The sequence below is a fragment of the Cinclus cinclus genome, chromosome 8, assembly GCF_963662255.1.
Source record: "Cinclus cinclus chromosome 8, bCinCin1.1, whole genome shotgun sequence".
In the NCBI taxonomy this organism is placed as follows: domain Eukaryota; kingdom Metazoa; phylum Chordata; class Aves; order Passeriformes; family Cinclidae; genus Cinclus; species Cinclus cinclus.
In genome coordinates this window covers 4,562,055-4,589,393 of record NC_085053.1, presented here as the reverse complement: position 1 = coordinate 4,589,393, position 27,339 = coordinate 4,562,055, and the positions used below count along the sequence as shown (strand labels likewise).

General features: G+C 39.0%; 2 protein-coding genes across 5 annotated transcripts in view; both read left to right on the top strand.

Moving 5' to 3' along the window:
* RABGAP1L (RAB GTPase activating protein 1 like) overlaps positions 1-27,339 on the top strand; it is a 212,692-nt gene that overhangs the window by 38,510 nt on the left and 146,843 nt on the right. The window lies entirely within an intron of this gene.
* GPR52 (G protein-coupled receptor 52) lies at positions 16,057-17,473 on the top strand. The gene has a single exon (XM_062497720.1). It carries the CDS (start codon positions 16,388-16,390, stop codon positions 17,471-17,473), a length of 1,086 nt encoding a protein of 361 aa, XP_062353704.1. The 5' UTR covers positions 16,057-16,387.

Sequence of the window (27,339 nt, the reverse complement as noted above, 5' to 3'; positions counted from 1 at the left end):
ACTTGGCCAAAAACCAGCTTTTTCTGCTGGCTGTATTTTTTGGTGTTTTGTGTCTGGATCAATAACATTTAAAGTCACTGCACACAGGAGTGAAAATACTAAGAATTGGTCCAAGCTCTGAGAGGTATTGATTTGGGGATTAAATATTGCCATATCATGAAAATAACAGATCTCACTAATTTAATAATTTGAAAATGGCATGAATCAGGGGTATCACAACTCCAGCAGTATAATTCTCATGCAATGGTGAGCAATTGCAATTCTGGGAAAGTATTTTCCATGGCTGCAGAAGGTGGAGCAAATGGATTGAATTTGGGGCTGGATTAAATTAATCAATTTAGAGTTAGTATATGTAGTTTATCTGTTCAGTTTGGACTAGTATTATTATTTCCAATTTGTATGGGACACATCCTCTTTTTTAAAATAAAAAGAAAAAAGCCCTCAAAGTTCAGGTTGTGGGTTTCTGGAATTGTGCCTTGTCCTAAATTAAAAGTTACAAATAGGATAGATGAAAAGAGCAAATACTATTGTTGACGTTTAAACATGTGCACAATCTTCCATGCACTGAATTAACTCTCATTATCTGTTTCTTGATGCATGTGTCTTCAAACTGAGCTCCAAGGAATGATGATCAACTTTCATGTAAACCTAAAGCAGAAATCTATTTATTTTTAAAATTTTGAAAAGGTATTTGCTTCTTTGCTTCACGCTTAATATTTATTTGGCTTTTTAATTTTTATTGCAAGTTTGCTTGCATAGTTAGTAAAAGGAAAACTGAGGAGATCACAAGTGAGTCGCTGTTTCTATCCAAGGAAGATAAATGCAGTTGACTTTGAAACTGGTGCCTTGATGTCACGTTTGTGTGGTTTTGTTCATTTAGGTTTTTAATTTATTTTATTTGTATGAAGCAATTCCAATTTATGTGAAACATTTTAGCTGGGAATTGAGAGAATTCCTTACACGAGAAGGCTATTTTAGTGTGAGTAGAAAATGAATCAAGCTTGTTATTTGCAGTAATACCAAAGGATGTTAAGTTAGCACTAAGAAGGGGAAGAGGAATATTTTTTGTCCCAGTGGCATCAAGTAGGGATCCACTGCTCAGTGTTCTGAGACTAATTAATCAGTAAGGGTATCTAATTAAAAAGATGACTGTGTACCAGCTGCCACAGCAGGCTGGCTAATGGAGTGAAACATTAGAGTATTTTTGCAGGAAATATTTGTGTTCAGAATGCTGCATCTGTTTGTCCTGATGAAAAATGGGGGAGTTTAGGCCTCTGTAGAGAGGAATAGGATTTTTCTTTGCATTTTTATTTCGTCTCCTTACTAATTAGGAGTTGTCTCCCTTTGGCTTTTAAAGGAAATAGATATCAAGGATGGCATAGTGGTATGCTAAGCAATTATGAAAGATCCTATTACATAAAGATCAATGATCATTATAATAAAAATGTGATTTTTTTTTCCAGTTGACTGAAAAGAGAAGGGGCTAATACCTGTGACTTTGCTTGTTGAATGAGGCATTTGAAATTAGGCAAAATAATTGTGGAGGAACTGATCACTTGTTCTGAGTTTCCTGTTTCTTTTAAATTCAGTGTATGTAGGTAGTTTCTTAGGTTTTATTTTTCCCCACCTTTTTTTTAAAGGGTAATGATAGGATGACTGTTACTTAACTCTTCTCTTAAACTGAGATAATTAATTTCATGGCAGGTAGATTCTTGATATTTTTATGTGGTTTTTAGAGACAAATCAGCTCATGCTGATTGGAGTGATGGCAAACTTCATTTTTGGTATAAGCTGGTCTGTAGGTACTGACAGTTACTATTTGGAATTATTTTAGTGGTGCTGTGACAGTGTGGGACAATAAAGTATATATGAACTGAAAATACTTATTAGGAATCGGGAAATTATTGTCTCTGAAGAGTAGAAGTTGATACAATTTTAATTCTTTAAATAGCTTCATTTAAATTCAGACTTCTGATAAAAGGTTTAGTTTATGATAAATGTACCAGGGTCCCTAGTTCCACAGCACATGTTAATATTACTCTTACAAACTCAGGAATAAAATGTCCCTAAGGTGAATTTAATTTGCTAAGTGTTGATTCATTTAGCACTCATCTGGAGAAAGTCTTTCAATTTTGTGTGCACGAAAGGGAAAATCTTATGCTCAGTCTTCATTTTCAAAGGAATTAATCGGTTTAATGACAGGTCCCTTCAGGAAATAAAGGAGGGGCATAGGTTAGTAATTTTTATTATGTTATCTAAATTTTAATGTTTATGTATGATACTTGAGATGGAAAATATCGCCAGTAGTATTTTATTTTCAGGGCCTGCATAAAATTGTGCAATATTCTGCTGCATTAAGAATTTTTCTGCAGTCTCTTTTCCATATATAACCACATAGGAGAACACTAAAGTAACAGCCATGATACAATTCCTGGCTCTTGAGGTGATGTATGACCTCTCTGCCCTAAAGGTCACATCAATTGACACATTTATACTGAAGGGTGGAGTAGAAATGAGATTTGCACGTGCTCTCTTGGAGTCTGTATTCTGTTTTGTCTTGTGTGATTTTATAATCCATTATCTGCAAACCAGGGGAGCAGAGTTGCCCATCATTTCAAACAGTGATAAAACCAAGGGTGTATCAGTATTATAGCCTGCATAGGTTTAAATGATGGTTACTGGAAGAATTGATATTACACCAAATAGTGTCGTAAGCTCCGGATATATAAATATTGACGCAGATAACAAGTGGTTTTTAAGTAGGATGGAATTGGGATGTGTCACTGCCTCGCTGTTCCCTCGCAGTGTGGTAAGAGCTGCTAGTACTTGGCACCTCAGAGCTTGACTGAAAATCCCTGATATTCCTTCCTAGATAAAACATAAATAGGTATCCCAGCTGAATTTCAACGTTGGTTTGTTCGTCAGCGTTCTGTTTTCCTGTAGCAGTAATGATACTAATGCTGAAAGAGCAGCTGTAGTAGAGACATTTTAAAGCATGCTTTTCTCCACCCCTGAGTAAAACTGGATCATTTTAGAAGTTTCCTGCAGGTTGTGTTGTCTTTATAGAATTCTGTGTATGATCTCTGTTAGCACGGGGCACTGCTTACCTGAAGCAAAAGGTTGTATCTGTGTCCACTGCAAGAGCTGGGATTGCTGGGGGATAATTGTGTTTGAGGCAGTCCACTTGCTCTTGGTATTTCTCTTTCCTCTCAAATCCACTTCTTCCTAACTGGCCTCCACTTTCAAATAAAGGTTGCATAACTGGCATTCGGGATGCTGCAGCACTCCAGAACTGGTGCTTAAAAGATCTTAAAATACCTTTATTGAAGAGAGCAAACCACCTTTTCCTGACTATTAGTTGCTGATTTCAGTATGTTAATGTTTGATGCTATAAAAATTAGAGTGCTCTAAATGCTTGGAGAGGAACACTAAAAATCCAAACATAGGGTGTTTGAAGTTTCTTAAAGTGCCTTTGCTAACACCAGTACTGGTGATCAACGCTTTGTTAAAGCATTGGTGTCTACCATAGATGTGGACAGCAGTTCAGAACAACTGGAATAGTAACAAACCCAGCAAGGCTTGAGCTGCACGTGTGGAATATTAAAGTGTACAGAAGTGAGGAATACATCACTTAAATCCAAACTGGAATTTGATATAGGAGTGAATTCTGAACTTTTTGTTACCTTACTGTATGTATGACGTCTTCATGATAAAACCCCAAATGACAGGGTTATTATTTGTGTGTTCCGTAGGATATTCTTCTAAGGGCCAGAGCTAGTATTAAGGTAGATTTTACAGTAATCACTTCAAAAGAGATTAGAAACCTGTAGATCTTCTTTACAGTCTGTATCCATTAAGGATGTTTTTCCCCTTTGATGAGTATGGTCATACAAATTAAGTCATGTGCCCTATCAGCAAGCAGATTTGCAGCTGCTGAGGTAAACTAACCAGAAGGAGATTGAGTGCAGTCTGCTATTGCATTATACTCTTTCTAACGATCTTTCATGTTGGTTTTTTGTGGACACAGACCAATACTTTGGCAGCTGGAAATGTTTTTTCTTGCTGAGGGTTTTAGTCAGTTGCTTATTAAACTGACAACCAAATGCTGATGATATGGAACATCACATATTTTAATCATATCCTGCATAGGACAAAGCTGTCTTCATATGGGTGGTTTGTCTTCAAAGCAATCCAGTTTCAAAAGACAACCTTTTTTTTTGACTTTGTATCTTTGACAAGATACAGCCTGGGTTAAAACTAAATCGTTGTTAATGGGGATTGCAGTTTCAGAGAGCGTGCTTGCCAAAGGAGGGTTCTTTTACTGCATGTTCCATCTCTTTTTTATACCCTTACCTAACATTTGCAGGGCTAGTCACAGTAATTGTGGATTTGTATTTAGAAAATTTCTTTCCCCCCCATTTCTCTCAGAGAGATTCACTGTTCAGGTGTGGTGTCAGGGTAAGATGGGAGCAAGCGCTGGGGCTGAGCAGAATGGATGGAGGCAACCTTAAGGTATGTTCATGTAATTATACTAATTATACAGTCTAATTATTCTTTTGGTACCTGTATGGCAGAGGAATTGGAGGTGCTTTTTGGAACCAGGCTCCCTTTCTTTCATGAGTTTATAAATGTAATTCCAGAAAGCTCTTTTGCTCTTTGTTGTCACTTGTCTAGGATTTCCTCTTCCTTTCTGTGAAGACTCTCCAATTCTTCTTTAATGGGTGTTTGAAAGTATATAAACACACATTAATGATAAAATTCACTCACAAATTCTAGAATGAGTATTCTTTGGTGATGCTTTTTTATATGCATGTATGTGTGTTCAAGGCAGAATGGCTGCCCCTGGTACAACAAGAATACTGATGCTGAATGCCAGCAGTGGATTTACACAGCTGGTAGTCAAGGAGTAATACTTGGATGTCTGCTCATTTTTTTTGAACTCAAAACTATATTTCAGGCAGCCACGCACTTGATTAAGTTTGGGCTGTTACACAGTGAGGAAGCTAATTTCATGGAAAGCTCAGAGCAGCAGAGCTGGTTGTCTTTTCAGGACTGTCTGCAGTGTCTGGTTGAGTCAGCAACAAGCCTTGCAAACAGGCAGCCAGGCTCCTTTAGCCCAAGGAGGGACATACTTCTGAAATTTGGATTTAAAGTCTTGATATTCCCATGTCTAAGATTTATCCTGACTCCTGAAAATGTATGTAGAATGACTGTTGTACATGGAGTTTCCTTTGCAGAAGCTGTTGACTTGGTCATTACATGAGATGTTTGCCACGTAATTTGGATTTCTAGAAATGCTAGCTTCACGTGATGCTTGAGAGGGGCTGAGTTAACTGTGTATCCAGCCTCAAGGATTAGTACTGCATCTGGGGAAGCCAAACTGTAGAAATACACTTGAATTTTCGGTGTTAGCCTTGTTGCACAGCCCTGTGTATCATTTGAATTTCCTGTGTACGTCTGATTTTTTGCTGTAATAAGGAATTAATCTGGTTCTTCTCCATTTAGTGCAAGTGAAGAACCTGATTTTGAACTGTGTTTTTGGCCATGCTAGTTCTGCTCACTGAAAGATCTTGTGGATAGTGGTCAGGGACTTTTCATGTGGGTCAGAAAAGAGTTACAAGTACTGTTAGTAGCAACCTTGATTTTCAGTGCAGTGGATCCAAAATAAAAGGCACATGCTGTGTTAAAATACCAGCTTATGGTGGGATCCTAGCACATGCTCTGCACATGGTTTAAGTGCAAATATTTCCAGTACAAGTTACTGTTTCTAGTCATAATTTCCTGAAGTATCTGTTAAATACTTTGCTTATTATTAATTAGGCTTGTCTCAGTATGGCTTTTGGAATATTTCATGGTGCACACAGTTCTGTTAATTTTAAATAGAAGTAGCAGTTTTGACAGTCTGAGAAATAATGGATAGGAGAGGAGTTCTCTTGAGTTGTCGTGAAAGTGCTTGTATAATTAGGAGCCCTGTAATGATCATCAAGGATGTATCAGAAATTTAAAGATATTATCATCTTGTAGTCATAGGCATCTTTGTGATTCCATGCATACAAACAGAACTCTGCTGCTTCAGACAAATACATTTTTTCAGTACTTAATTTTTCCTAACTTTTCAGTACGTAATTTAAATTTATTAAGTAACCTTTACAATGGAATCCTAGAATGGTTTGGGTTGAAAGGGACTTTAAATCTCAACTTTAAAACTTTTAAATCTCTGCCATGGGCAGGAACCAGCCCAGGTTGCTCCAAGCCCTGTCCCACCTGGCTTTGAACATTTCCAGGGATGGGGCAGCCACAGCTTCTCTGGGCACCCTGGTACATTTTCTGGCTCTAGGTAAGGTCATTAGCACATTAAATAAGTGGAAAAATGTGTTTGTTTCTTCCTATTTACTGTGAGTCAATCCTGCAATATGTCATCTTCTACTTGCCTTGAGATGCTCCCTTGAATTCCTTAGAGCCCTCTGGAATTGTACTAATTGTGATCTCTAAAGCAGAATCCCCCCTAAAAACCCCAACCTCTATTTGTCTCTGAAGCTCTTTCCATAAATTGAGTCATAGATGTTACATTTTGAGCCAGCAGAATGTTTGATTATTCTACTTTCGACTGCCTTTAAAATTCTGGTTGCCATAACAACTTTATTTCTTTATTTTTAGCACATCAGTTGCCATAACAATAAAATACAGCTTTTTGAATGTAACTATTTTTCCTGTACTTTTTTTTTTGCTTCTTTGGGGGTGAAAGGAAATATGCTAAAGCTCATCCCCTGTGAGCACTTGGGTTAGAACATTAGCTGAAAACTAAAGCTTTTTTAAATCTAGCCTTATTCCATTTTTATGGCATTTTTTCTGACTGCTGAGTATTTTCATTACTTAGACAGAAAAATGAATGCAAATCACTTGTGTAAAACTTTCCATTTGTAAAAAATTGCTGTTTCTTATTCTTATTTCTTTTAGTTACTGTATTAGAAAACCTTAACTATTAAGAGGGTAATTTCTAATATCTTTATTTCAATATATGGGATGGCTATAAAGTCACTGAGTTAGAGGCAGTGTTAAATTCAGCATGTTGATTTTCTGTGTTTGGGGCAGTTTAATGTGATATATCTTTAAAATATATGAATGAAGAGATTGCCTTCCAGCTTCAACCCATAATCTTGAGCAGAGGGGAGAGGTTTATGTGTGAATTTAATATTGGTGAAATAAGTTGGCCTTAAATGTAATCTATAGACTTCTCCATTCCCTGATAGAGTTCTTTCCAAAAGGATTTGTAGATATCAATGTTGTCTTTATATTTAACCTCTTTATTAGTTCTGATAAAGTATATATTTGATTTCTTATTTTCTAAGAGATGGAAGATAATGTCTGGTTTGGTATTTCTTCTAGAATAAGTGATTTCTCAGCTCACATAACATTTTAAATGTGCCAATTTCTGACTATAAATATAAATGTTCTTATTCTCTAATAACGACAAAAATTGCTAGTTATTGAAAGTTGAATGTATTTAGATGTCATTAATCTTGAAAAATAGTTATCAGATGTATGATGACTTTATAAATTTTAATTAGCTATTTTTTAACTTGGGTTGTGGGGGGAAAGTCAGTAATTCTTGCTTTCAGTGGCATTTTCCTAACACTTCTCATTTCTGGATTCCACATCTGTGAGTTACCCAGGAATGTACTTCCACCGTTATTGGCAAAATTTTCCCTGTAGATCATTCTCAGTAGGAAGCTGTTCCTTATCTTTTCTCATATGTGGATGTTGATGCAAGTGTGTACAGATCCATGCTGGAGGAGAACAGAAGTGATACCTCTTTAGCACTTCCAGCTGGGAGGAAGATTTGGTGTAAATGAAGCTGAGCTTAATACCCATAAAAATACTGTGCCACCCTTCAGGATATAAATAGTTATCATGCCATATCCTTTTCATGTTCCTCTTTCCTATTTCTTTACAATGTGGTAGAATAGTAATCCTGAGTAACACTTAGTTTAAAATAATCTTTAAAATCCACTATTTACTTTGATTATTTTTAGCTTTTTTGTCCTCAAGTAGTAGTGGAACTGGATTTCCTGGGATTTGGGGTTGGTACCATCTGCTCCCCAGTAGACCCTTCACTAAAACAAATAGCAGCAGCTCTTTAATTTCTGAATTGATTCTGCTCATACCAACAGAAGGAGCTGTGACTTCATCACCTAAACAATCCTGATTGTTCAGTGCTTTTCTGAGCCACCTCTCGTGTCCTTGAGGAAGAGCTGTTTTTAAAGAAATCTATTAAAGGAAAAGTTTAGGGTGGAATGTGTCAATTCTATAATCAACTAAAACATAAATTGTTGGTGTGACCAGGCATGTGCCTGCAGCCAGCCTGTCTGGGTAAGACTGGGTGTTGGGAGAGGATGTTCTGTGATGGTTTAACCCAAGCCACATCTGTGGACAGTGGATTTGAGTCTGTTCTTGCTGTGTGTCTGTGAGTTTGTCACATAAAGAGCTGGCATTTCGCTAAGAACTACTAGAAGAGAGTACTTAGAATACTCAGAAGAGAGAATTAGACAGAAGTGGAACTATTCTCTGGTACATCCAAACTTTCAGTTTTGAGAGACAGGTGTATGTGGGTTCTATTCTTGTGTTCTTAGTAGTTGCTTTTGCATGGGCCTTGCAAGTTTGCTGCCTAATTAAGGCTGCAATAAATTATTCATCAGTTGAACTCATTAAATCAAAATTGCTTGCCTTTTGAAAGGTCATGCTGTAGTTTAAGAAGACTGTTTGGATTGCAGTGTGTGAAAAATTGAAGCAGGTGATCACAATGTTTGGGATTTTTTAAAAATAGCTTTAAAATTTCTTATTCTAGCTCTGCTGAAATGGAATTACTGCTAATATTGACTGAGCTTACACTCCTGCCAGGCGAGTTGGAATTCTTTTCAATACACTTTCTTGGTGCCCACTTGAAATATGCTTTTAGAGTATTAATATCTATGGAATGTTATTCCTGGCTTGACACAGACAAAAGTATTAATAAAAGTACAACTATGTCAAAATGAACCTCTAAAATGTTTGTATGAGTGCAGTACTAAAATCTCTTATGTATTATTTTGAAATACGAAAAATGTTTCCCACAGGAAAGGAAAGGGCAGTGCTACCTGCAGTGTGCACACTATTCTCTACATTTTAGCATTTCTTCATTTACAGTTCTCTTGATTGCTTTTGTCCTGTGATTTAATATTTTAATCATCTCTTGAAAAATGGGAGGAGTGGAAGATAGTAAGCTGGTGTTGTTTTGCCAGTATACTTCCCTTCTTCTTCTTTAAACTGCTGCTAGTGTAAGAGCAGGTGGTTTAGCATAAGTGGCACATGCATGAAACTAGAGGAGGGCATATGTTCAATTTTTTGCTTTTGATAGCATCCTAAGAAGTTTTTCTGGGGCTTCTTATCATATATGGTCAGTCAGTAAACAGCAGCCTTCTGTAGCTTATGTGCTGTTAAAAGCAAATGCTCTTTGGTTCCTGAGAAATGTTAATTATTACCATTCAGTTGGCTGCACAGCATTTCCCTAAAGTAAATCCACCTCTTGATTGATAGTTTATTGCACAAAATTTTATTTCTGTTGGTTCAGGGCACAGGAATTTGGTGGTATTTGTCATCTGGTTTGAGCTTGTAAAGTGAATTCAATTTGTTGTAGGACCACCAATATCATCTTGAGGGATGCTCCTCCTTAAGGAAAATGGTTTTTTGTATGACATTCAGAAAAATATTTGCTTTGTATGCATCTCTGGATGGCATCCCTGCCCATGGTGAAGAGGATTAGAACAAAGTGATCTTTAAAATCCCTTCCAACCCAAACCATTCTGTGATGCTATGAAGTATAATCCATGAGATCACAGGCATAATGTTTAAAGGAGATTGTAGCAATTTGCTTAATATTTGTTAAATACATTAATAATATTAGGAGTAATTTGAAAATTTCAGACTTTAGAAGCATTCGATGTAATTGTTGCTTAACAGCATGAAAAGACTGCACAATAAACTTGCAAATGTGAATGCCATCTCTCTCTACTGATCCACATAAAAAAAAAATATTTGCCCATTTCTTCTTGTTCTGCCTCACAGCATCCTAATTACCTAACACGTGATACTGGCTAATACTTGCATCATTAGAAACAGTGCTGCAAAAGGACTGAGCTGTGAGTTCAGCTGAGGATCAGGCTGAGCCTGAGCCTGCAGGAGTAGCAGTAAAAGAGGTAAAAGGGATCATTAGCTCCCTTCACATCTCTTGACCTTTTGAAGGCTACTGTCCCCTTCCAGTCTCCTGAACTGCCCGCACCCTTGACTCCAAATTTCACCACCTCATCTTTCTCCCCCACATTACAGAACTTACTCTGCTGCTGCAACCAAATCCAGTTTCTAATGCAGAAAAGGCCTGTGCTGGCTTTTTTCCTGTACCCAACAGGTAAGAGCTCCACAAGAACATCTGCATTTCAGAACTGCAGCTGTGTACCTGGTATCTCTTAATCTTTATTGCAGTACAGAGTATGTGGGCCATAGCATTGTAAAATGATTTCTGGCATTCTTTAGAATCATAGGAGGAGAAGGAAAGGAGCTGGTTTCTGACAGCAAAACTGAAAAATGAGGCTAGCAGGTGGAGAAATGGTTTAAAAGCTTCTACAATATACTGTTTCCTTCAGATCTGACACTTCTGGGTTTTCACCACTGCCCCCAGTGTGTTTAGTCTTGATGAGGATGAAGACAAACCACAGCAAGAAAAATTCTGAGCTAATGTAGTCTCAGGGACAGTGGTCAGACAGTGGAACAGGGGCCCAGGCAGGCTGTGAAAACTCTGTCCTTGGAGATGGTCACAGCTCAGCTGAATGTAGAACCCAGCACAACATGGCTTAAATTTGGTGTTGGAGCTGACTTAGAGCTTTGCCCCCGCTTCAGAGCAAGGTATGGGGTCAGATGGTATTCACAGGATATAAGGGGTTTCAGAAGCCTGAGCTTGTTTTGAGAAAAAAATAAAGGGTTTATTTATATATGTATATATAGACACTTCTTATATCTCATCATATGCCTGCCCTCAGGTCAAAATCCCCATGTGTTCTGTGTGAGTGCGAGCTCTCCGGCAGGTTTTAAATAGAGAGCTGTAGTGGGTGGATTTGGGGAAGAGGCTTTATATTCTAGATAACAAATAGAACAGATTTCTGCCTTCAATACAGCACTAATATGACTTCATAGAGCAAATTCAAACACAAGTATGATGTAGAAAACCCTATCTATGCACACTTACACATACACACAATTTTTAAAGTGACAAATTATTTTCCTTCCTCCTCTACTACTTTAAGCTGCACTACAACTGCAAGTTTTATAGAGTAGAATTATTCTGGAGGCATTAAAAGCAAAACCAGGGTGTCCATAAAATAAGTAAATGCCAGAGGTAGTTAAGATTAAAAATAAAGCAAACTAAAAGAAACACCTTTGTTCTTTAGGCTTAAGAGAAAGTATATAAAAGAAAAAAATACTGTAAAACAGCAACAAAAAAAAGGAGTTGGGCAGAACAAATGGAAGCTGATGAGCTGGTACGTATATCAACACTTTCATTCAGGTCTGCATCTAAGTAAATGATTACCACGTTCCTCATCTCACACTCTCAGTCCTATCTCCTTGCTCTCATCAATGCCTTTCACAAAATTTTATGTAAATTATTGTTGTCCATTTAATCTAGCTGCCCGTCCAATAATTTAACAAGGGAACACTTCAAACTAGAAATGAGTGGTGTGATTGAGATGTTTTGTGCACTACAGGGATTGCTTCTATCAGTCCTGTTTCCTTACAAAAAAGGATTTAGCAAGCAAATATCACTATTCCTTTCCAAACAGAATGATTAATAGATTGTTTTCTTGCTTGGAGTTTCTAAATCTCCTTCTATATGGACTTTTTCTGTCTGAGAAGCTTTATCTGGTTTCCTTTCATGGTCACGCATCACCACTGCTTTCACAGCCTTGCTTTGCATATACAAAGTTCATGCTCCTACCACATCCCCTCTGTTTTCAGCAGGATCAGATGGTGTGAACCTTCTGTTTTGTATGGCAACTTGTGTTGTTTCTAGCTGATGTGGTTTATAAAGAAGGTGGTGTAGAATTGCTCCTTCTATTCAGCTTGAAGAGTGCTCAGTCCACCAGCTGGATGTAACCAGCTGGTTACAAGTGGGAGCTTGTGCACCATGTAGGATGCTGCCTTGATCACAGTAAGGCAATTCTTCCAATAGAACTTTCTCTTTCTCACTTCCTTTTCTTAAAACTCAAATTTTAAAAAAATCCTGGAGCAGTTTTTTTTTAAAACTGTGCCAGAGGCCCAAATATGCCTCTAATATCCAAATAAAAAACCTTTTCGTTTAACGTGCTGCCTCTGATACAACATTCTGGTATTGTTACATTTTGTAAAATTCCCTCTGCAACTGCATAGTTTCATCAGAACTAGCTGGTTTCTGCTTAATTTTCACTTGCCTCTTATTATATGTAAAACAGTACAACTTAGTGCTGCTGTTAGCATGGTGCAGTTGATAGCAAGTGGCTAAGGTGATAAAGTCACTGGCAGGTTGCAGCATGACTGGTTTTTTTGGTAGTGAAGGAAGGCTTCTCATATTCCCAAAGTAGTCAAACTTCCCTGCTTTTCAACCACTTTGTCCCTTTAGTTAAAATTTCTTTAGAGGATGAATGTTACCTGCATCTGGGTTAGCAGATGCTTCCTCTGCAGCAGCCAGCAGTGGTTGCCATTGATTTTCCTGTTACCTGCTCAGCAAAGCCTGGATTTCTGGTAGCAGACCTGAAACATATGGCTGCTGAGTGCTTGTTTCTCAGAGCTGAGCACTCTGGGCACACACAGCAGGCACCAGCTGGGGCTGACCTGAGCCCAAGGTGACTCAGTGGTTACTGTGACATTGGGAAGCCTTAGTCCTTACCAGTCCTTAAATCTGTGTGGAGCAGGTTGTACTGAGCACTTAACCCCTGTGGTCTGCTTTGTCAGGCTGTACCTTTGCTTGTCTCATGCTCTTGTGTACCTTTGGGGCTCCCTAATGTCCATTTTAAGGTGTTTTGGCCCTTTACATCCCTGGTGCCTGCCACGATCTGTCCCAAGGAGAAGCTGGAGAAGTACTGGTCACTGCCATGCCTGTGCACACTGTTCTCCTCCTCATCCGCCACAGGAAGAGTGGGAAAAGGAGGAATAAAAATTGCTGCCTATTGTTCTGCCCTGGTATGGATAACTGGGGCTTTTAAAGCTGTGCTCAGGGTCTACATTTAGCCATTAAGTCTATTGTTACAGCCGTTTACCATTCTGAGGTAGCAGAGATAGTTTTTCTTAAATCCTCTGATAGAAGACTCTGGAATGATTTGCATGCCCTTACTTTAAACCACTCTTACACTGCTGCAGTTTGTGCTGCTCCAGGTTGCTACAGACTTGTCATTCAGACTTGGACATTCGCTCCAGGCAATACTCGAAATACAAGATGTTAACTCAGGAGCAGCTTATTAAAACTTTGCCTTTGGTTTGCCATGGATCTAGAAGGACTTCAATCACTGTAGTTTCTAATGACTTGGTTGGTTAAAGCCTCCAAGACACATCTTCTGCTGATAGCCCAAAATGCTGTTCTGTGGTTGGTGTTTCAGAGTCTAGGGATGCATGGAGTGTCTGTGTCAGAAAACTTCGATGGATGTATTTCTGTGACTGGGTTTATTTTTACGAAGCACAAAGTAAACAAAATTTCTGAGTACTTAATCAGGGAATAGCTACATCTGTTTGCATGAGTAGAGAGTTGAGTTAATTGGTTCAGTTTAGAAAATGCGTTACGAGTATTTGAATTTAAACTGATGTTGAAGCTATTAGGGTACTGGTATAGTATAAAAAATGAGTACAGGTGAGTTTTGTAACATATATATATATATGTTAAGTCTGAAAGTAAGTAATTTGGGGACATAATTAAAAAAGGGGGCTGTAATTCTGTCTTTTAAGGAAGACTAGAAAATTTGTGTGGAGCCGTGGCTGATACTTTACCAAGCTAAACCTCAGCAGGCGACGCTTAAAAGGTATGCGCACAATTAATAACGTGGGATTGTTTTAGTCAACAGTTTCAGTGGGGTGCTGACGGTAGTTGAGTAGGTTATGTCTGGATCAAGTACGCACATCTCCAGCACGGCTGTGTTGGCTTTCTCCCGAAGCTCCCGGAGCGCAGCGGTTCGGGTCCCCGGCTCGCTGGGTCCGGTGGCCGCGCTCGCCGCTCCCTCCGCCCGCTGCCTCCGCTCCCGGTGCCGCTGCCATTGCATGGACCGAGAGCAGGGGAGCGCCCGGCACCGCTCCAGCGCCCGGAGCCGGGGGGAAGAGAGGGGGGAGGAGGAGGAGGAGGAGCAGCGGGCTCAGGTGCAGGCAATCATCGCACGGGGGGAGCAGGGAGGCAGCGGCAGCCGCTCCAGTCGCACCGCGGTAACAGGACTCCCTGTCAAGTATTGGACATAACGCGAGGATGCGTGTAGGTGAGAAAGCTTCTCTATTGCTTTAGCAGGGACTTGGCGAAAGGAGTGATTTTATACGTGCTCTGTTGCTTATAGACAAAGGGAGCGAATAGGCGGAAATATTCGGGGATGTTATAAAATCTAGAAGGACTTTCTCTGTGCAGCGTGGCAATGCACGACAGGAAATTAACTCCAAAAAGAATGCTTTCCCTCAAAGTGCTGCGACACATTTGAACATTTGGCTTTTCTAGTATCTGAAATTCCTCCTGAAGACACGGCAAGGACTATCAGAAACATCAGAGAGATCCTGGTACTTTTTAAGAGACTTAAAGCAAATGCCAGCTGAATGACCTTGGAGATAATTTTATGTGGATTCATTAATTTTCACTGCTAGTCTTCTAGTCTCAGGAACTCTAGGATTAATGATGGTTTTAACATTTTAGAGGCCTTTCAAAAAACAAGACTGTATACATTTAATTGTCTGCCTTATGATTCCTGAACTAATCAAGCATTTACTTAAAACTGAATGCAGAAGACTCTTTCTTTTAATGTTTTCTCTCTCCATAGCTGTGAATAAAATGAACAAGGTAATGTCCTGCAATTAGAAGAACGATTTTTAAAGAAACTATTTATTATGCAGATCATCTTATAAATATACAAATCTTAAACCCATGAGAAGATGAAGCTGAGCAGCAGAATAATGGAATAGTAAACAATGGCAGCTTTTCTAGTCAAATCAGCATTTGATTAGCTCCCCAGCAGAATGCAGATGGAAGTTTCCGAGCTTGTTTTGTGGGGGGTTGTGAAATGATTCAGTTGTTGCTACAGAGGTGAGCAATGTCATGGATATACCTACGAACTCCTTGGTACTGATCCACTGTAGTAGATGTGTCAGAGTTTCTAAAGATGATTCTTTTAAATTGCCATTGCTGAAATTAAATTCAAGAGGATTTATTTTGTCTGTTTGGACGCTGAATTATGACTCTGGCATTCGTAATTGTAATGGACTGTAACTGTTTAAAGGAACTTAAATATTGACATGGGTCTCCAAAATCCGTTTTTCAATTATTTTCATTTTTAAATGAATGGGCATGATCTTCCTCATTGTATGTGAGATGTATGTTTTCTTTCCTGGGAGCCAGAGGACAAATCTGCCTCATCCCCCACCTATCTCCCCTTAAATAAAATTCATTATTCCTATCCGAATAGTGGTGAGTCTATTGGAATTAACCTTGACAAAAATGTTTTCCTTACCTTTCCAATGAATAGCATGGATAAGATGGAGTACCATCTTCTGAATCGAGCAAGAAAAGACAGGATTCGAGGGTGAACTTTTTCCTTTAATCTCCAATCAGTCTGTGAATTAAACTAAGACATAAAGATTATCTCCAGTAACTACTGGTCCAGGAAACCTCAGTACTGAGGTTCCTCCTTCCCTTCCTCTCACTTCTCCCCAGTATATTCCAAAGTAAATGACTTTCTCAGGAAAATAAGTCAGAGATTTCCCTCCCCTCCTTCCCTTGGAAATGAATGTGTCTCTTTTGTCAGTTTTTATTTTGTTTTAGAAGTGCCTTGTATTTGCTAAAGATGGGTCAAGAGCACTGGAGGAGCTGATCAGTGGCCTTTCTCTTTCTGGCTTTTGTTTTTCTTTTCTTTCTTTCTTTCTTTCTCTCTTTCTTTCTTTCGTTCTTTCCTTAAAGCCAAGGTGTGCCAGAGGTGATGCACTGATGCTGAGGAGGCATCAACAGCTATGGGACTCTAATCCTCTCACATGTAAGCACTGGCAGTGTCTGCAAAGAGAGACCGTGAGACGCTGAAGCAGAGTTTAGCTGCTGTTCAGCAGGTTGCCTGCTCACTAAGGCTCAGATTGCACTGTTCCCTGAGCACAAAACATGAACCTGTCCCGATGGATTGATTGGAGGACTCTGAATATGAGCAGTAGTGTTATGAACATATCTGAGCACCTCTCCTGCCCTCTTGGATTTGGTCACTACAATGCAGTTGACATCTGTATCCTTGAGACAGTCGTTATTGTCTTGCTAACATTTTTAATTATTGTGGGTAACTTAACTGTGATTTTTGTTTTCCACTGTGCTCCACTCCTGCATCATTATACCACCAGCTACTTTATTCAGACCATGGCCTATGCTGATCTTTTTGTTGGAGTCAGCTGCTTGGTTCCTACTTTGTCACTGCTCCACTACTCAACAGGTGTCCACGAGTCCTTGACTTGTCAAGTTTTTGGATACATCATCTCTGTGCTCAAAAGCGTATCTATGGCATGTCTTGCTTGCATCAGTGTGGATCGCTATCTTGCTATAACAAAGCCTCTCTCCTATAACCAACTGGTCACACCTTGTCGCTTGAGAATCTGCATCAGTCTCATCTGGATATACTCTTGCCTGATCTTCTTGCCTTCTTTTTTTGGTTGGGGAAAACCTGGTTACCATGGAGATATTTTTGAATGGTGTGCTACCTCCTGGCTAACTAATGCCTACTTTACTGGCTTTATCGTGTGCTTACTGTACGCTCCTGCTGCCTTTGTCATATGTTTCACCTATTTCCACATCTTTAAAATTTGCCGGCAGCACACCAAAGAGATCAGTGATCGGAGAGCTCGATTTCCTAACCACGAAGGGGATGCTGCTGGGGAGACTGGGCACAGCCCCGAGCGCCGCTATGCCATGGTTTTGTTCCGGATAACCAGTGTGTTCTACGTGCTGTGGCTCCCTTATATCATATACTTTCTGCTGGAAAGCTCTAGGGTGCTGGAAAACTCAGCACTCTCCTTCCTGACTACGTGGCTTGCTATAAGCAATAGTTTCTGCAACTGTGTGATATATAGCCTCTCCAACAGCGTTTTCAGGCTGGGACTACGGAGACTGTCAGAGACAATATGTTCATCTTGTATGTGTTCAAAAGACAGGGATGTGCGGGACCCTAAGCCAAGGAAACGGGCTAATTCCTGCTCCATTTAAAGCAAACTGGTGCATGTAATCAAATGCTGAGTTTTGGTAGTATTTGTGGTATCTGGAAACTTGCCAGAGAGAAATGTTTACTCGAAAAGCTTTCTGTGGTGTCAGAATGTATTTAAAAGGGGCCCTGGAAAAAGGCAAAGGCAGCTGTAAGAAGGGTCACTGATTTATTGTGAAATTCTCAGGAGAGCAGTTCAACAGAGATGGTGAAGAAAGTCAGAGATAAAAATCTTCCAAAAGGTGTGAAGTAACTGGCACATCAGAGGAAGTTCCTCATAAAACAAACTAGTTACTATCTTGTATTTTCCCCCTCATAGACAAGTTGTCTTTGTGTCAGAATATCCTGTAGCCTTCAGAATATTAATACTTTCAAGAGGAAGCAATCAACACCACAGTATGCACTTATCCATAAATTACATACTTGAGGACTGTAGTAGATACTGCAGGTAACAGTCAGTTCTATCTTTGCTCACCTGTTATGTAACAATTTTCAGTTGTACAGAAAGTCTACAGTGCATAAACCGTACCCTGGGCACGAGGCTTTGGGATAAACTGGAACCTTTTGGTACAACTTACACAGAAACTCTCCCTCTCATTTTCCATTTTTTCCCATGCTTGCATCCCTCTATTCCATTGTGTGCAGCTGGGTGAATTTGAGGGCACCTGTGAGGTAACCTGAGTTCCAAACCAATTCTTTCTTCAGGAAGCAGTAGCCCTCCCTGCCTGGCTGCAGCTGCCTGTGTACAAGGATTTCTCATCGTTTGCTCTCTTGACCCAGTTCAATCAGCACACAGTGTCGATGTAGTGTCCTTTAGGGTGTACTGAACTTTTCCTTACTGGTTCCACAGATGCTCCTAATGCAGATATGATAATGGCACACAGCAGAGTGCAGCACTACTTAGATAATTAAAACTAACTGACCCTTTTCGTTGGGAAATCTAAAGAGCTTACTGTTGTAGCTGTCAGTCTGTTGTGTGAACCTCACTTGCACATACTGTATTTCTTTAAAGAGAGAATGTAAATTGTGGTCTGTGCCTATTGTTTTCATAGCACACGGAGTAGGTCAATGCTAGGATCAAAAAATTTGCACTTGCTTTAAGAGAAATACTTCTGTGCAGCTCTTTGTCAGGCAGGTGTTCTCAGAGGAGGTGAACAAGATAGTTTAGTGTTAAATGCAGGCCAAACCTCGGTATGTCCTTTTGTACTGAACTGACTTTCAGGTCCACTGTTGAAATCTTTTTTGATTTTGTGAGGGCACACATTAGGTTTGTGTAATAAATTGCCAGGGGTTCAGATGCATGCCAATCAATACAGTATTTAAATTATAACTTTGAACCAAATGTAATTTTCTTAGATGCTTATTGGCTTTTTAAAAAGGCCCAATTATTGATTATTGGTGCCTTTTAACACTGCACTATTATTCCTTCTTTAACCAAAATGCATATGTAGAGACTGTGCCTACTACTTTTGTAATTAAAGCTGACCACATGTGCACACTTGTGGTTTGACTCTAGACCTCCCTTAATACTGTACTCTTTGTTCTGTTGAGGTGGTTCTGAACCCCTATAATTTTTTTAAAACCTGTAAGAAAGTTGAAACAATGGAATAAAGTAGTGTTATGTCAATCAAACTCAGTCTTGGTGTTAGTTCCCTGATTTTTACACTCTTTTCTCTGGGAAAGTCCTTTTGGGTTAGGACTCAAGCGAACAATTTCAAATCCAAATTTCAAAGCTGCTTATTTGATGTCTTGAGTGTTTGTATTCTGGTTTCTGGCATTGTATGTCTTCAAAGTAGATGCAAACGTGACTTGAAACATTCCTTGAGCTGAGCTGAGCTCTTGCTGACATCCAGCTCTCAGAGATATTAAGGAAAAATGAGTAGTATCCTTCACATGGATCTTGTAATGCTCCATGTCTGCAGGAATTTGCTGCCTTCTTTTGACAAATTCATGTTTATTTTTGGAGGCTCTTTCGGGTCACTGCTGCTTTGTATGATGGTGTAACCCCAACTCTTCCTGCAAACATGACTTGGATTCATTTAGTTTTGTCATTATTTTCTCATTTTTTTTCCTGCTTAGTAGGCCCTCAGCAAGCAAGACTTAAACAAGGAACAATGAAATATCTTATTTCTCACAATTCACAGGGCTGGTTTCTGACCAGTAAAGTAATTTTATATCTGTGCTCTGGCGCTGGCTGCTTAGGGCTTCTGATTTTCATTGACATTTCTGGTGACAAGTTTCTGTGGGACCTTCTGGAATTCAAGAAAAGTTCTAGCAGTGCTTGAAGTTGAATTGATGTTTACTGAACCCAGGCTGTAGGCAGGAGAAGATCTGTTGTGACTGTGGTACTGTAACTCCAGATGTGTCAAACACCTGAGCAAGCTCATTTGTCTCGGTTGTGCCTTGGTTGAACCCTGCTTGTGTGACCTCAGCAAGAGCAGTTGATGTCCAGCAACTTCATGATTTGTTGCCTGGAAATGGTGGGTCAGAGGTAGGGCTTGGCCTCAGGGGCTGCATCACCAAGTTTGCTCCTCCTAAAGGACACAGTTAGCATTATGTTCCTCTTTGCCATCATGTTTAAGGTGTAGATTTGTTGGGTGGAACTAGAGATTTCCTTTTTCCTCAGGCTGTTCTTGGCGGGAGAGAATAGAAGAGAAATCCAGTACCCTGGAACCAGCTTGTAGGTTCCAAAGGTTCTTTACTCCCTTTTTAAAGTTTTTTGGTTTGTTGAGCACTGGCTTCATGTTGTTGGTGCAGGAGCACTAATTTGCTTACCTGCACTCTGAATTTCGGCTGCTGTAAAGTCACATTTCACCTTATTCTCTGTAAGTCTCCTTATAAGTCTCTATAAGTCTCCTGAAATCTGTCAAAATAAACACCCTCAGCAGATTTAAGTATTGCTTTTCTTTTTTCTGTTTGCCAGGTGACAGGATTTGACCTTGTCACTCACACGAATCTTTAAATTTAATATGTTTTTTTCATTTTATGGAAGTGTTTTCTAAACTCCTGATTAAAATTTTTTATTTGAGGGATGTTTTGTTACTGTTTACTAATTCTGTCTGAGGATTCCAGCTGGTACTAAATTATCTTCCAGAATTAGAAGGCTGGGCATTTTAATGGATTTAAAAAGTCACAGAAATTCCAGTCACCCAATCTGTCACTTTTGATTTTCATTCTGTCATTATAGATGAAGTTGCATGTTCTTGTATGAAAACTGATACTTTTAAAGCTAGCTCCCACTTTCATGTACCTGAAAATGTTTATGCTTTATGAAATACTTAGTAAATAGGAGACCGGACACTGACTGAAGAAGTTGATGTGAAAAAATCATTTGTTGATAATACAGGTAATAAAAAGGAAACCGATGTAAAATACTAAAATGAAAAAATGAAGCCATATGCCTGATAGATAAAAAAACAACAAAAATATATATATATATACAAAAAACTCCTTTATGCAGGTAGAAAATGTTGTGCTGTTACATTTCTCTAGGATACTTATGCTCACAGCATACCAGGGGCAATGTCAAAGTTGACTGCTTTACCATTTTTGGAACCTCATGTCTGCAGCTTAAGGAAAAGTCAAAAAAACTGTAATGGCAGCAAAAGAACCATGAGAAAAGTATTTTTTTTTTCTTCATCAAATATTCTATGTGCTTCCTTATTTTCTGGCAAAGTAAATTTCTTCTTAAAATACTATTCTTTAACAGGAAAGGGAACTGTAGTGATGAAAAACACATTGCTATCTTTTAAGGCTTACTTACTGTCTTATAGTAAGATGTTCTTTCCCTGTTTCTGCTTAATAATCCATTTTGTAATTGTACTTGGTAAAGCATGAGGTACTGTGCAAGTTTTATTTTTGTGCAGTCTTTATGCTTCCTCTGTTGAAAAGTTGGGAAAAGTTGCTTTATTGAGCTGCCTTTCACAGGTAGCTTAGTCAGACCTTTTAAAAATAGTGGTTTTATTGGTTTTATGATTAATTTTCATTCATTAGTGTTTGACAGTGAAATATCCTTGAGTACACTTAGTTTTTGCAGTCAGCAAAACTAGCAAAATGTCCTTTTATGGGTAAATTAACTTAGCAGTTGATATTAGAAATCGAGATTTAACGATGAGTTATTTCAAAAGTTACTTCATTTCAGCGTGGAGCTGTTTTATCTTTCCTTATTACGGATGTAGCTAAGCACATAAATAAACAGGTTCTTTATTTTTTAAAGTTGGCATTGGAATGGTGGGCATCTGTGTCTCTGAGCCCAAGCCCTGGTGTTCCCAGGGGTGGGAGTATCCCTTTAACAGCGTTCCAGCTCAGTTGCAGCACCCTGGGCAGCACCAGGGTCCTGGAGCTGAGTGTGCCAGGGAGCAGTGCTGGAGCTTCAGCAGGCTGCTGTTGCTGCAGGGCAGGAATGTCGCTGAAGGTCCACCAGGACCAGATCGTTCAGTTTTATTGTCCCTATCACCAAAAGGAGAAGTTTAAGCCCTTGGCTTCATCCCTGCCTCCTGTTCCCTCTGGCTCTTTTTCTTATGAATAGAATGGTGTCTCTTTCTACTGAAGAACTGAATTTGATTGATTCTGTTAGGCTTTTTTTTTTTTTTCACTGAAAATTTTCATGTGTGCCGTTTGAGTGGCCAAACCAAACACTGCTTTCTTAACTAGGTGCCAATTAATTTGCAGACCTTTCCAGAAATGGCAGCACCACTGAAGTAGGGTTTTCCTGTCATTTGCAGCATTACCTGGAACATTGCTTAAAAATGGCACCTTCCAAAGAGTGCATGTTTTTTGCTAAACCAAATACGGAGTTCAGGTAAACCTGATTTCCTCCCCACCCCCTCCATTTTACATAGACATCTATAATTTTTTTCTAGGCATGCACTATACATGGATCTCAGCATTTTTAACTGAAGCCTATGCCATTGTTGTTGATGGGATTAAAGTGATGTAGAAGAGTATTTAAGAGGAGCTTCCTACGCACGGATTTTTCTAGTAATTCTGTAAAAAAAAGTTACTCCTTTCCCCATCTGATATTGGAACAATCCCCTGAACTCCATGAGCTGTAAGTGCCAAAGGAGAAGAGGCTGTTAATGGCTCCATGCCCCCACACAGCCATGAGAAAATACTGAAAACCCCTTTTACATCCATAATTTCTTTAGGCTTCTCCTTTGGGCAAGTACTAGGAAAGGTAGGGTGAATATAAAGAAACCTTAGTGCTTTCAGCTGCTCTGATGGGTGGCTAGGAAAAGTAATTTCAGGCAGTAAAATCTTTGGGACTTTATCCCAGTCTTGTACTGTCTGCTGCCAGACTGTAACCCTCTGGAGCAGACTGTGACAGCAGGGCTGCAGGGTTTCATTTTAACCACTGCGTGACTCCGTCTAGACAAAAAGAAGATGACTGGGAGCAAAATGAAACTTTCCTAAGTGCAGTGATTACCAGGGAAAAGAGGTTTTTGTTTTTTTTTTTTTTTTCCCTGTGCGATGTTCATCCCTGCCTCAAAGCTCACAATCTAAAATTTACAGCTGGCAGTGTTAGAAAAAGGGATAAACACCAAAGTTTTGAGAAGGGGAAGCTCAGTGATGTCAGTGTCATCGTTTGAGGGCACTTCTGCAACTTGACAGCATTGTTCTTTGTTTCCTTTAAATGAAATATCTTTTCCCCCCTCCTTCTCTATATTATTTCAATAAGCACAGATTCTTCTCATCATGGAAACAATCCATTTTATGAGATACTTAAATGAGGGACAGGGTAGTCGTTTGGGTAAGTATAACAGAGGGTCCTAAGTTACTTGTGAAAACACTTATTACTTCAAATTTCATACACTTTAGGCAGGAACATCTTCAAACACTTGTCCCAGGTGAGGTTTCCAGTTCTTGTATCATCTCTCCAGTGTTGTTTATACTTGTGCAGGTGTTATTGAGAAGTCCTTCTTGTGGATGTTTTCCGTGATAGAATATTTGTTCTGCCTTAGGAAAGACACTGGTGGAACCTCCTCATATCTTGGTTGTTTGGGGTCATTGGCAGCTCTGCACAAACCCATTTTTGGGTACTGATGTGTAGAGCTTGCTTAAGCATGTGCCTGTCCTCTGCAGAAGCTCTTACTCATGAATTTAATCCTCTACAGATGGGGTAAGAAACAGCTGAAGGCAATAATGCCTTAAACTGCCTCAGCAAGACTTTTTCAGCACTGTGGTTAGCAGGATTTTTATAAGGAAATTCATTGTAATTAAAAGAAAGAGAGAGCTATATGATGTGAGCAATGAATTGTTACTAGGTCAAGAACAGAGTGGTCCACAGGTTTTCATCTGTGCCCTCAACGTGCCAAAAGGATCTTCGTATGAGAATTTTATTATAATCGGGTAGATTTTCAGGCACTGCATTTTTGATAGGGAGTTTTAATGCAACTGTATGTACATAAGGATTGTAAATAGTTATATAATGGCGAGGTTTCAGTGGCAGCTTTTTCTGCATTTCAGAATGCAGAAATTCTGAAAATTTGGGACCACTTTGTGGCTCAAGTTTGATAAGTTCTAAGTGTGTGCTGAATTACCAAAGCCAAGACAGCAAACACAGATGTTTATCCAAAACTACTATCTTTGTAATACTGGGTATTTCATACTGTCCAGGCAATTATCTCATGTTGGCTTATGAAGATGCCTTACAGAAAAGAAAGAAATCTAACACATGTAAGCAGAACTACATGCTGTCATAATGTAGTTATGATCAAGATTTTTGGTTTTTCAACTCAGGACTCACATATTTTCTGTCATCTCTTACTTTGGGAGCACCTAACCAAGTCTTTATTTTCATTTTCTGGCTGCGCTTTACTTGATTTCTGGGTTTTGGGTTTTTGAAGTTCAACTTTGAATTTGAGTTTTCAGTCCAGTTTTGCTGTTTTGTAGCTGTGTTCTTCACTTGGCTCATGTAAAAACTTTCTTTGAGTATTGGAAAGGTCATGTCCTTGAACGGACCTGCATCCAGTCTGAAATGTACTCAGGCTACATGTCATTGTATCTGAAAGAAGTATTGCTGTACCTTGTTTACCAGATTTCAGGTGTCTTGGCAAGAGCATCAGTGACAGATAACAAGTTCTCTAACATCCTCTGTTGGGCTGAAAAATTTGCCTCTGATTTTCTTTCTAAATGTTGCTAACTAAAGAAACTCTGATTGTTAATCAGTATTTTGGGTGGGGTTTATGGAGACAATTTATTTGTCTGTTGTATTTCCTCTGGTTCTGATGGTGGAACAGGAAGGTTATTGCTTAAATGCTGCTGGAAGCTCCTTCCTCACCTCCCCCCCTCTTTTTTGGGAAAAGTTTGTCTGTGGTGGTTGGACATTGATACAATTGGACTTCAGTGATCATCTTATTTAATGAAATTTGTTGCATTAGTAATGCCTGTAATTTGAAAATAAAAATCATAACAAAGTGCTCTTGTAATAATGGTATTGATTTTGTTTAAAAATAAATTATACCAAGATGAAAATTCTTTACACTGCTATAAAGACATTTGAAATGTGTTGTATGTGGGGAATACCTGCTGATAATTTGGTTTGGGAAAGATTTGGATTCCCAGGGGCAGAGGAAATTCAAGAGGTTAAATGTAAATATTAATTCTGAAGAAAAGCAGATCTTGCTTTTCATACAAGAATAAAATGAATTGGATCTGCTTTCTGTCACAGAATTTTGGTTTTCTGTACGTCACCTTATAGAGATGGTAGTTTAAGGAGCCATGGTTCACCAAAAAGTGTTGAGATATTAGTAATTACAAAAATAAGGACATTACTGGATTACATCTCTACCATCACCATGGTGTGCCTAGACTTTGAATCCCAGCTGTAACTAGTCCATGGTAGCACAGCTGGAAGGAATTCTGAAGAATGGCAAAAGAGCTCCTTTTCTCTAGGATTTTCCAACTTAAAGAGGCTTAAGGTATAGGGGAACTTGGGAAATCTATGAGGTTGGGATTGTCCTGGGGACAACTGGATATAATTACTCACTGTTTCTGTTCCAGAAAAAAAAAAAAAAGGTAGCACTATGAAAACAAACTGTCATGGGATGCACTGACCAAGGACTCTTTGGGTGGTAAAACCTGAAATGGGTTAAAAATTTCAGAGAGTTCAGGAAGGAGTGTATCTTTGTATGTGTGTGTGAGGTGGCAGTGGGGGAAGTATCAGTGTCACCAACTGTCTCCATTTTTCTTGCTACGGAAGCAAAATGCCTTCTGGAAAAGCACCAACAAAGCAGTTTTGAAGGGGACTGTACTGCTAGTTCTGAGATCAAGCACTTACAGATATACTTTTACTTAAAAAAAAATAAAATATATGTATATATATAGTAGGTTAAAGCCAAACTATTTTGTAGGCAGTCGTAGCAGAAGGGGCTTTTTAACCCCATGAAAATACAGGATTTTGTAGAAGCCAGAGGGATGCTGCAAAAGCAGGGTTGCTGACTCTCCATGAGTACCCCAATCAATCTGCTGTTGATTCAGGAGAAGTCCAACAAGTGCTCCCCTTCATCATACCGTTGGAAAACTTGTATCAAACCTATAGGAGAAAAGAAAGGGCAAGGTCTGCCATGTTGTATTCAAGATGGAATAAAAAAATCCTTGATAAAATCTCTTTTCCCTGACAGCCCGTTGTGGCTGATGACACATAGTTTGCAGTTCCCAGCAACTAACTGGTATTTTCTGAAGTATTTCTGCAGTCCCCAGAATTAATAATGAAAAACAGCAAAGTCAAGGCAAGTACCCTAAGGAGCTGTGATGAGGATCCAGGCCAACAGCATTGTTCCACTCCTAATCAGCAGAATGTTGCTGGTTTTCTGAAATGATGTGTTATCTATCGAGAAATAAACCAGAACTCAAACTAGATCCGGAAAGAACTTTTACTGATGTATTTATAGAATTGGAAACAGCTCTGCCTGTCAGCAATTCTCCAAAACTATATATCCTTTTTTAGTTCTTTAGAGAGGAAAGCTGTTCTGTGCTACTCTTTCATTTTAAAATTGGATCAGTTAAGATAGGTTTGCCCCTAATAGCATTTTCTCATTTGCTTTTAAAGCCAGTATTGATAGTTATGTTCTTGAATAAAATGTGATTTTTTTTTTTTTTAAAGCTGCGTACTTGGTCTGTCCTTTGCTAGCTTTGAGTTCCTAAATCATGAAGTGGATTCTCTGTCCTTTTGCAGTTCCGTGTACTGCTGCACCTTCAGGCTGGATTTAATCATCTTGCTCTTTTTCATGTTGTGGAAAAGATGGAAAAATGTCAGGCAAAATTGCAGTTTTAGGTGTTAGTCTTTAAGTTATTTTGATGACTGAATTTGTCTTTTTCATTTTTATAGAGTACAATTTCTCATCACGCATGCAGAAGCCAGCAAGACCATGACTATATTTGGTTTGTTTGTTTTTTTTTTCAATAGAGTAAATATTATTTGAAAAGTGCTTGTACAGAAAATTTTGAAATTTCAGGTGGATATTTGGATTATACTGTCGGATTTACCGTACTGGAAGTATTGTTGTTATTGCCAATTTAAAATACTGAAAAAGGAATGTGTGAGCGCTGTCAGGCATTTCTAAAATGTCTGAAGCATTTCTGAAGCTTTTAAGTATGATTGTGTGTTAGTGTTGTTAGTTATGTACATTTTTATTAGAAATCAAGCATAGTCCCCATCATTTGTGCTGCAAGAAAATTCCCATTTCCTTAGGGAAACCTTGGAACTTTAAGGAAGTAGGACTCAGTTTTGCATATTCAGCCTAACAGTGACATGGCAAGCCCTAAACTCCTGATTTTTCTGCATCTACATTCATGACTCACTAGATCTCCTTCCCAGTAGCCTGGAGTGAAGCAGGAGCATTGCTAATGAAACAAATGTGCATCTGTGTTT